General features: G+C 40.7%; 1 protein-coding gene across 2 annotated transcripts in view; it reads left to right on the top strand.

Moving 5' to 3' along the window:
• VAMP1 (vesicle associated membrane protein 1) overlaps nt 1-10761 on the top strand; it is a 75781-nt gene extending 65020 nt beyond the window's left edge. For both annotated transcript variants that reach the window (XM_059403747.1, XM_059403748.1), the window contains exon 6: nt 10390-10761. In XM_059403747.1, the coding sequence (XP_059259730.1) occupies nt 10390-10607 (218 nt within the window). In that variant the 3' untranslated portion in view covers nt 10608-10761. The remainder of the gene's footprint in view (nt 1-10389) is intronic.
• The last annotated feature ends 926 nt before the right edge of the window (nt 10762-11687 follow it).

Raw genomic sequence — 11687 nt, forward strand, 5'->3', positions numbered from 1 at the left:
CGAGTTGTGCTCCCTGCTCCGCGGGGAGTGTGCTTCTCCCTCTCCCTCTACACACACTCTCTCTCAAGTAAGTAAATAAACAAACAAATAAATAAATAAAATCTTAAAAAAAAAAAACACAGGAGAAAATCTGCATTAACTTTGGGCTTGGGTTTGGTGATCAGATTTCAGATACTACATCCAAAATGTAATCCATGGGGCACCTGGATGGTTCAGTCGGTAGAGTATTGCCACTTTTGATCTTGGGGTTGTGGGTTTGAGCCCCAAGTTGGGTGTAGAGATTATTTAAAAGAAAACACAATCCATAAAATAAAAAATTGATAATGTAGATCATATCAAAATTTAAAAACTGCTTTGTGACAGATATGTTAAGAGAATAAATAGGTAAACCACAGGCTAAGAGAAAACATTTGCAGACTGCATGCTTGTATCTGGAATGCATAAAGAATCCTTAAAACTGAGTAAAAAAAACAAATGACTCAATTTAAAAATAAGCAAAAGATTTAAAGAGACACTTTGGCAAATGAGGTATATGGATGGCAAATGAGCATGTGAAAAGATGGTCAACATTAGACATTAGAGAAATGCAAATTAAAATCACAATGAGGGACCGCTGTTCACCTCCCAGAATTGCTTAAAACCAACACCACCACCATGAAATGTAATGGAGCATAAGGAATTCTGATTGCAGATGGAAATATGAAAGGGTATACTATAGTCACTTTGGAAGACAGTTTGGCAGTTTCTAGTCCTGAGAAAACATCACAAAAACCCAAACTGAAGGGCATTCTGCAAGTAACTAATTAGCATGCTTCAAAACTGCCCAGGAAAAAATAAGAAAAGAAAAAAAAAAGAAAGAAACGGTCACAGATCAGACTAAAGGGTCATGACCACTAATACAATGTAGTATCTTAGATTAGATCCTGTACCAGTAAAAGGACATTAGAGAAAAACTGGTGCAATCTGAGTAAAGTCTATCGCTTAATTAGTATTTCAACAGTGTTAATTTCTTGCATTTAACTAATGAATCATGAGTGTGTAAGGTATTAAAATAAGGGAGGCTGCGTGGAGAATATCCAAACTCTGTACCATCTGCGACTTTTTGTAATTCTAAATTTATCCTAAAGGAAATAATCTACTGAGAAAAGAAACCCCAAGTGAGAAATAGACCCACTGAAGTGGCTAAAGTAACAATCCCAAGTTAAGGTACATATGTGAAGCAATGCAAAACTCAAGCATTGCTGGTGGGATTGTAAATTACTTCCATCATTTTAGAAATGTTTTAGCAGTATTAACTAAAACCATACAGATTTCCATCTTATGATTTAGCAGTTCTACTTCTATGTATATGCTCAAGAGAAAAGAGTGCATATGTCTGTAAAAAGACATGTATAAGAATATTTGTAGTAACTTTATTCAGAATTGCTGAAAACTTGAAACAATCCTTAAGTTAGAAAGAACCAAGAGAATGGACAAATTCAGGTGTATTCATACAGTGGAATACTACATGACAAAGTTTTTAAAAAATTTTTTTACAGAGAGAATGAGAGAGTGTGAGCAGGAGGGAGACTCAGAGAGAGAGGGAGAGAGAGAACCCCAAGGAGACTCCACAGCAAGGAGCCTGATGCCGGGCTTGATCTCATGACCCCGAGATCATGACTGAGCCGAATCAGGAGTCAGACACTTAACCGATGAAGCCACAGGCACCCCTGCATGGCAAAATTTTAAAAAGAAACCAAACTACCGATATTAGCAACAGCAAGGATACATCTCGAAAACATGATATTGATTAAAAGAAGACAGACATAAAATGGCTAAATAGACAGCTTAATAGACTAATTGATGGGGATAAGTCACAAGTTAAATCATGAGTATCTCTATAGACTAATTGACGGGGACAAGTCATAAGATGAATAGTGAACATCTCTGGAGATATCCTGTATCTCAAGATATATATATATATATATATATATATATATTTTTTTTTTTTTTTTAAAGATTTTATTTGTTTGACAGACAGAGATCACAAGTAGGCAGAGAGGCAGGCAGAGAGAGAGAGAGGAGGAAGCAGGCTCCCTCCCCCCTGAGCAGAGAGCCCGATGTGGGGCTCGATCCCAGGACCCTGAGGTCATGACCCGAGCGCAAGGCAGAGGCTTTAACCCACTGGGCCACCCAGGCGCCCCTATCTCAAGATATATTACCTATCTCCCAGAATGTTAACTGAGACCCAAGCAGTAAGGTTTACTGAGGGGGGAGAGGCGTGAAATCTGGGACGCTAAGAAGGTTCTGTATCTTCTGGGATGTAACCCAGTTGTAACACTTCTTCAGGCTGTACACTTAAGATCAGTATACTTTACATAGTTTACCATATGTATCTTATGACTTAATAAAATGTGAAATGAAGAAGAATTAAAAACTAAAGTGTGGGAGGAAAAAGAAACTTAAGTGGTTTCCTATTGCTGTTAAAGTCCAAAATCCTTATTACAGTTGTAAGTCAGGCTGATCAGCTTTCTACCTACTTCTCCAGGTTCATCTCTCTGTTCCCAAGTTCCAGCCCAGCTATTCTTCTGATTACGGGACCTTGGCACGCACCATTCCCTCCTTCCACTGGGAGAATTCTCTCCTCCCCACTTCACCTAGCTCACCTTAATTATTCTGCAGGTCACATCCTGAATTTCCTCAGGGGAGCTTATCCTGATCCTCAAGCTTAGATTAGGTTTCTGATGATATGGTATGTTTCTACTTTATAGCACTTACTTTACTGTAATTATTTTTCAAACTTTGGAAGGTTAGGTAGTAAGTCCGTCTTGTTTATGTTATCTTCTGATGCCCGGTATAGAGTGAATACTCATTTAATACTTACCGAATGCTTATTTTATTTTAAAGATTTTATTTATTTATTCGACAGAGAGAGATCACAAGTAGGCAGAGAGGCGGGCAGAGAGAGAGAGAGAGAGGAGGAAGCAGGCTCCCTGCTGAGCAGAGAGCCCAATGCGGGACTCGATCCCAGGACCCTGAGATCATGACCTGAGCCTAAGGCAGAGGCTTTAACCCACTGAGCCACACAGGTGTCCCCCGAATACTAATTTTAAAAGTGAGCCTTGGATTAGTTTAATAAATGAGTAGTCCAAGGCCACAGAGTATGAGATGAGACCCAAGGCCATCAACAAGTCCTGCTGACTCTGTTTCCAAGAGATATCTTCAAACTGTACACTCTCCCCATCTGTCTATTGCAGGAGCCTTCTACCTGGTCTCTCAGGTTCCAGTCTTTATTCATTACCCACGGGATTATTACAGATAATAATGCCCTATTGTCTATTCTCTCAAAGCAGCCAGATTGATCCTTTTTAACATGAAAAGAGATGGCACTTATCCCTTGCTCAAAACCTTCCAATGGCAGCTCTGAATTTAGAATATAATGAAAGTCCTTATCTTGGTTTATGAAGCCCACTGTGATAAGACTGACTCCATCTGGCGTGCCCCCACCCACCTGACTCTAGCCTAGACATGTATTCCCCTAACTCTGACGTCCCAAGATCCCAGGCACTTTCACACTAGCTGAATATTCCAAGAGGAACACTGGTTCCTTCTGGGTGTTCAGTTCAGATGCCCCCTCCTCGAAAAGACTTCCATGAACTCTTGTCTAAAGTAGCTAGGTAGTTACTCTCACTTTCACTATTTCCTTATTTCAGTTTTCAGTTTAACACTTACTGTTCCCAATTTATTTTGATCATCTGTCTCATCTAATGAGAGCAAGAGCGTGCCCTTATGGTCTGCTTAGCTCTGTATCTTTGATACCTAGAACAATGTTTAGCACATAGTAGGTGCTCAGTAGTTAAAATATTTGAGATTTGATGAATCCATGAATACCTCAATTCCTGGGCTCTTTGTTCCTTCCCAGCTGTTGGTAACCATAGGCTCATTGAATCCAGTTTCTTCATAGACCACTTAGAGCTGTGCTAGAGTCTGGTGCCGTAGCCACTAGCCACATGTAGCTATTTAAATATAAAATTAGATTGGGGCGCCTGGGTGGCTCAGGTCCTGATCTCAGGGTCCTGGGATCAAGCCCCGCATTGGGCTCTATGCTTGGCGGGGAGCCTACCTCCCCCTCTCTTTGTGCCTACCTCTCTGCCTCCTTGTGATTTCTGTCTGTCAAGTAAATAAATAAAATCTTAAAAAAAAAGTATAAAATTAGATTAAATTTAAAATTTAGTTCCTCCAGGGGTGCCTGGGTGGCATAGTCGGTTGAGTGGCTGACTCTTGGTTTCTGCTCGGGTCACGTTCTGAGGTCCTGGGATGGAGCCCTGCACTGGGCTCTGGGCTGAGAGCAGGGTCAGCTTGACACTCTTTCTCCCTCTCCATCTGCCCCTCCCTTCATGTGGCTGGCAGCTCCCATATTGGACAACACAGATAATAATTTTTATCATTACAGAAAGTTCTATTGGACAATGCTGATAAAGTTTTTTACAAATGGATTAATCCCAAAGGGAGTTGTTAGGCCTTGAGTGTAAAAATAGTTGCCTTTTGAGGTCTTGTTGCTCTGGAATGGCTGCCTTATTTTTCCTCCTTTGGACTGGTTTCTGCATGAATTGCCCTATTTGATTGGACAAGCTGTTTTATCAGACAGGTGTGTGTGTGTGTGTGTGTGTGTTTAATGTTATGTTAGTCACCATATAGTACACCATTAGTTTTTGATGTAGCTTTTTGATGTAGTGTTCCATGATTCATTGTTTGCGTATAACAGCCAGTGCTCCATGATATACGTGCCCTCCTTAATTACCCATCACCGGGCTCACCCAACCCCCCCCCACCCTTGGAAACCCTCAGTTTATTTCCTGGAGCCCATAGTCTCTCATGGTTTGTCTCTGTCTCTGATTCCTCCCCCCTTCATTTTTCCCTTCCTTCTCCTAGTGTCCTCCATGCTATGTCTTATGTTCCACATATGAGTGAAACCATATGATAATTGACTTTCTCTGATTGACTTATTTCACTTAGCATAATCTCCTCCAGTCCTGTCCATGTTGATGCAAAAGTTGGGTAGTCATCCTTTCTGATGGCTGAGTAATATTCCATTGTATGTACCAAGATATGGATCACATCTTCTTTATCCATTCGTCTGTTGAAGAGCATCTCAGCTCCTTCCACACTTTGGCTATTGTGGCCATTGCTCTATGAACATTGGGGGGCATATGGCCCTTCTTTTCACTACATCTGTATCTTTGGGGTAAATACCCAGTAGTACAATGGCTGGGTCATACGGTAGCTCTATTTTTAATTTTTTGAGGAACCTCCACACTGTTTTCCAGAGTGGCTGCACCAACTTGCATTCCCACCAACAGTGTAAGAGGGTTCCTCTTTCTCCATATCCTCTCCAACATTTGTTTTCTTGCCTTGTCAATTTTTACCGTTCTAACTGGCATAAGGTGGTGTCTCAATGTGGCTTTGATTTGAATTTCCCTGATTGCTAATGATGATGAACATTTTTTCATGTGTCTATTAGCCATTTGTATGTCTTCTTTGGAGAAGTGTCTGTTCATGTCTTCTGCCCATTTTTTTACTTGATTTTATGTTTTTAGGGTGTTGAGTTTGAGAAGTTCTTTATAGATCTTGGATATCAGCCTTTTGTAGTGTCATTTGCAAATATCTTCTCCCATTCTGTGGGTTGCCTCTTTGTTTTTTTGACTGTTTCCTTTGCTGTGCAGAAGCTTTTTTATCTTGATGAAGTCCCAAAAGTTCATTTTTGCTTTTGTTTCCCTTGTATTTGGAGACGTGTCTTAAAAGAAGTGGCTATGGCTGATGTCAAAGAGGTTACCACCTAGGTTCTTCTCTAGGATTTTGATGGATTCATGTCTCACACTGAGGTCTTTCATCCATTTTGAGTTTATCTTTGTGTATGATGTAAGAGAATGGTCGAGTTTCATTCTTCTGCATGTGGCTGTCCAATTTTCCCAGCACCATTTATTGAAGAGACTGTCTTTTTCCCACTGGATATTTTTTCCTGCTTAGTCAAAGATTATTTGACTGTAGAGTTGAGGGTCCATATCTGGTCTCTACTCTGTTCCACTGGTCTGTGTATCTGTTTTTGTGCCAATACCATGCTGTCTTGGTGATCACAGCTTTGTAGTATAGCTTGAAATCAGGCAATGTGATGCCCAGCTTTGTTTTTCTTTTTCAACATTTCCTTGGCTATTCAGGATCTTTTCTGGTTCCATACAAATTTTGGGATTCAAACAGGTGTTTTGAGGGTGAGTCCATAATTTGAGGATTTCAGAGGTATACAACTTAGAACAAGTAAATCTTTTCATGATAAGCACATAAAAACAAACAGGTGCCTAGAAGATACAGAACTATATAACTGTTGAGCAGAAGCACGGTTAGGGGATATGTTGACCTTGGGTTGGGGGAGGTGAGAGACTGGCAGTCCTAGATACTCAACTAAATTAACTCTAAGGTAGAATTCCTTTAAGATGAATGGTTCTGACAGAAATATAAATATAATTATAAAACTATGACCAATATTTTAGGCCCAGTTCATGAATGAGAATCTGAAGTAAAATATTAGCAAACAGGATCCCAGAGGTCCATTCAAAGAAAAACAGAACAAGATTAAGTGTGGGTTTTTTCAGAAAAGTAAAGATAGTTTAGCATCAGGAAACTAATTTATGTAATTTATCAGGTGGATAGATATATAACAAACTCTTTAGAGGCTTAAATGGCTTGTGTTTGCTTTTTGTAAAGATACAATATCCATTGTTAGTTTAAAACCACAGTGAAATAAGGGCACCTGGGTGGCTCAGTCGGTTAAGCATCTGCCTTCAGCTTGGGTTATGATCCCAGGGTCTTGGAATCCAGACCCGCATCGGGCTCCTTGCTCAGCAGGGAGCCTGCTTCTCCCTCGCCCTCTGTCCCTGTTTGTGTTCTCTCTCTTTCTCTCAAATAAATTAATAAAATCTTTAAAAAATAAACACCTCATAAATAAAATCTAAAAAAAAAAAAAAAAAAAAAGGGACGTCTGGGTGGCTTAGTCAGCTGAGCCACTGCCTTCGGCTCAGGTCATGATCCCGGGTCCTGGGAATGAGTCCTGCATTGGGCTCCTTGCTCAGCAGGGAGCCTGCTTCTCTCTCTGGCCTCTGCCTGCCACTCTGCCTGCTTGTGCGCTCTCTCACTCTCTCTCTTTCTGACAAATAAATAAATAAATAAATAAAATCTAAAAAATTAAAATCTCAGTGAAATAGTAAGTGATGGATATTTTCTTAGTGTAATAAAAATAAATCTATTACAATTCCTGCTAAATGGGGAAATACTAAAAGTATTCCCCTTAAAATCAGGATGAAGACAGTAATGTTCATTAAAGCCGTTGATCATTTAACATTGTTCTGAAGGTACTAAGCAATGTATTTAGAGGAGATTAAAAAATCTTAGAAATATAAAAATTAGATAGTAGAGAATAATTTCACAGGATTTAAAGGAAATGACCCAAGTGCATCTACTGAAAAGCTCTTATAGATGCTAAGAGAATTCAGTAGGTAGCTGGGTTAAAAAAAATTAAGTCAGAAAAGATCCCATTTCTATAGCATTTATAAAGATAAAACACCTAGGGGCACCTGGGTGGCTCAGTAGGTTAAAGCCTCTGCCTTCGGTTCAGGTCATGATCTCAGTGTTCTGGGATCGAGCCCCACATAGGGCTCTCTCCTTAGTGGGGAGCCTAGTTCCCCCCACTCTCTCTCTCTGCCTGCCTGTGATCTCTGTGTGTCAAATAAATAAATAAAATCTTTAAAAAAAAGATAAAACACCTAGGAATGGACTTAGCAAGAAATACTCATAATCTGTATTTTAAAAAATTAAACATTAAAACACTAACAAGCCACACAAAAGGAATCAACACATTGAAAGTCACCATGTTCTGTGACGCCTGCATGGCTCAGTCATTAACCATCTGCCATTGGCTCAGATCATGATCCCAGGCTTCTGCCCCGCATGGAGCCCTGCCTGGACCCCCCCACCTCCCCAGCACAGAGCCTGGAGCAGAGCAGAGCCAGTCCCCCTGCTCAGTGGGGAGCCTGCTTATCTTTCTCTCCCTCTGCCTGCTGCTCCCCCTGCTTCTCTCTCTTTCTCTCTGTCAAATAAATACATAATATATTTTTTAAAATATATCATCATGTTCTTGAAAAGGAGCCAGTGTGAGGAAGATGTTAGTTCTGAGTAAGATATAAATCTGGTGCGATCTCAATACAAAAACCAGTGGGAGCTTTTTTAGGGGAAGGGGGACTAAAGACGCTGATCTTGAAATTTATTCAGAAAAGGAAGTAAGAAAACATTAAAACATTCTGGAAAAGGAGATCAAAAGGAGCTCTAATAGATATTAAAATATAAAGCTAAATTAATTGGAAGACTGTGGGTGCTAGCAGATTAAAAAGACAGATGAAAAGAGGAAACCTGAAAATCCAGAAGTAAATGCAAATTCTTACACAAATTTGGTTTATGTTAATGGAAGTGTTACCAGTTAGTGAAGAAAAAAATCAGTTTAATAGGTGATTTCAAGGATAGCAAGATAACATTTGGAAATTGTTCTATAGAAAAATAGAGATGAACAGACAGTGGAAAGTAAATTACAAATGACTCTTTTTAAAAATTTTTTTTAAAGATTTTATTTATTTGACAGAGAGAGATCACAAGGAGGCAGAGAGGCAGGCAGAGAGAGAGGGAGAAGCAGGCTCCCTGCTGAGCAGAGAGCCCGATGTGGGGCTCGATCCCAGGACCCTGAGATCATGACCCGAACCGAAGGCAGAAGCTTTAACCCACTGAGCCACCCAGGCACCCCATTTTAAAGATTGTATTTATTTATTTGACAGAGAGAGAGAGACACAGTGAGAGAGGGAATACAAGCAGAGGGAGTGGGAGACGGGGAAGCAGGCTTCCTCCTGAGCAGGGACCCCGAGGTGGGGCTTGATCCCAGTACCCTGGGCACCCCAAATTACTCTTAACATAATGAAAATATTTACTAGCAATAAAATGGAAAAGTTCACTCATAATAAGAAATGCAAATAAAAATTATACTCAGATAACATTTTTCACCTTTCAGATTGGCAAAGATCAAAATGTTTGCTAACACACTAAAGTTGGTGTTTGCATATGGAAATGGACACTCTTAAAAATAACTCATGTTCAGGGACACCTGGGTGGCTTAGTTGATTAAGCGTCTGCCTTCAGTTCAGGTCTTGATCCCAAGATCCTGGAATCAAACCCTGAGCCCAGCATCGGGCTCCCTGATCATCAGGGAGTCTGCTTCTGCTGCTCCCCCTGCTTGTGCTCATTCTCTCTCAAATAAATAAATAAATAAATCTTTAAAAAATAGCTCATGTTCAGTCTTTATGGAGGGCGATTTAGTAATGCTATCAAAATAAAATATACCTTGACCTCCAATTTTATTTCTAGCAATTAAAAAAAAAAGATTTTATTTATTTATTTGGCACAAAGAGAGAGATAGCAAGAGGGAGAAAAAAGTAGGGGGAGTGGGAGAGGGAGAAGCAGACTTCCCGCTGAGTAGGGATCCCAGGACCCGGGGTCATGACCTGAGCCGAGGGCAGACACTTAATAACTGAGCCACCCAGGTGCTCAGCAATTTTTTGATAGCAATACTCCCACATGTGTAAAACGAAATATGTTATTATTGTGGAACTTAAAAAAAAGATTTATTTATCTATCTGAGAGAGATTGAGAATGCATCTGTGAAAGCAGGGGAGGGGCAGAAAGAGAGGGAGAGAGAGAATCTCAAGCAGATTCCCAACTGAGCACAGAGACCAGCTATGTATGTACAGGCTCTCTCTCATGACCCTGAGATCACGACCTGAGCTGAAGCCAAGAGTCAGACACTGAACCAGCTGAGCCACCCAGATGCCCCTGGAATTGTTTTTAATAGTAAGATTAGAAATGAATTAAAATGCTTCAAAGGGATCCAGTTAAATGGGGTGACCATATAATGGGATACTATGTAGATGCAGATATAACAACAAGGGAGATTTTTGATACTGACATGGAATTATGGCCAAGCTATTTTGCTAAGTGAAAAAGACAAGGGAAAGGATATACAGAGAATGTGGAAAAAAGGAGGAAGGGAATATGAGTGTTTATATTTGTAAATTACCTCTGGAAAAAACATCAGAAACAGTGACAGTGGTTGCTTCCAGGAAGGGCACTGTGGTGTTTGAGGGTCAGAGTGGAAAAGAGACATTCCACTGTTTACTTGTTGATATTTTCTGAATTTTGAGCCATATGAATACCCAAAGCAAGAAAATAAAGTTAAAACCAGAAAAGAAAACGAAAACTTAACTTGCTCTGATTTACACAAAAAGAATGTTTCATGAACCATGTTCTTTTCTTTTCTTCCAGGACCTCCATCCTTATCCTTTTTATCTCCCTGGACTTTTCCTCATGATAGCAAGATGGCTGCCACAACTCAGGCATTATGTTCTCACACAAACATCCTCCACAAAGAAAGAAGGGACAAAGAAAGCCAAACACTTTCTCCTAATGATGTTTTTTGTCCTGGGAAGAAAGACTTCCCTATATACATCATTGGTCAGAAATGGACCTCATGTCCATCCTAAACCAATTTCTGGCAAAAGGAAACGGGTTTACTTGCTCCTGGGATTAGGGAAAGGGCCTCTTCTGCTAATATCATGGAATCTTTGTCCTAGTACAGAAATGGGGTTCTGTTCCTAGGAAAGGTACAGAAGTCTGCTGGGGAGTTTGCAGAAAGAATTTATCACAGCCGTCAATGTGAACTGCTCCATCTTTTGAAAACAAATAAATAAATAAATAAAAACTTCATTACCCTGGGACAACATAGCCCCACATCTCCCACTGCCAGTACTCTATACCCAGTTATGTCCATCTCTCTTATGGACTGCTGCCTTAGCCTCCTTCCTGGGCTCCCTGCAGCCACGCTGTCATCAGTCTGTGTTGCCTTTGTCCCCTATGTGATAGAGGAGTGGCATTCTCAGAAGTCAAGTATGGGAGGCTAGCTGGATTCAGACCCAGTTGTCCCCTTCTCACCTCTTCTTGTATCTGGTTCTTTCATTCTTTCTTTTTTTTTTAAAGATTTTATTTATTTATTTGACAGACAGAGATTACAAATAGGCAGAGAGGCAAACAGAAAGAGAGGAGGAAGCAGGCTCCCTGCTGAGCAGAGAGCCTGATGTGGGGCTCAATCCCATGACCCTTGGGTCGTGACCTGAGCTGAAGGCAGAGGCTTTTAACCCACTGAGCCACCCAGGCGCCCCTGGTTCTTTCTTTTGAAGATAACAATCAACAGGCTGTCCTCATTGCTTTTCTATCAGCTTTCAATCTAGGGAGAGCTCCTCTCAATATTAAACATGCTCTGTTGGTGTGGCTTGGAGCCTGTTAACTCAGCTCTGGCAAAATAATCATGGGCTGTGTTATAGGCTGAATCATGTCCCCCCAAATTCATATGTGGAGATCCTATAGCCCAGTACCTCAGGACACGACTGTGCTTGGACATAGTCTTTAAAGAGGTAATTAAATTAAACTGAGGTCATTTGGGTGGGCCCTTATGCAATCTGACTGGTGTCTTTATAAGAGGTGGAGATTAGGGGTCCCTGGGTGGCTCAGCTGGTTGAGTGTCCGGCTCAGGTCATGATCTCCTGAGATAACACTCTGCACTGGGC

Source organism: Mustela nigripes, chromosome 6 (genome assembly GCF_022355385.1).
Source record: "Mustela nigripes isolate SB6536 chromosome 6, MUSNIG.SB6536, whole genome shotgun sequence".
In the NCBI taxonomy this organism is placed as follows: Eukaryota; Metazoa; Chordata; class Mammalia; order Carnivora; family Mustelidae; genus Mustela; species Mustela nigripes.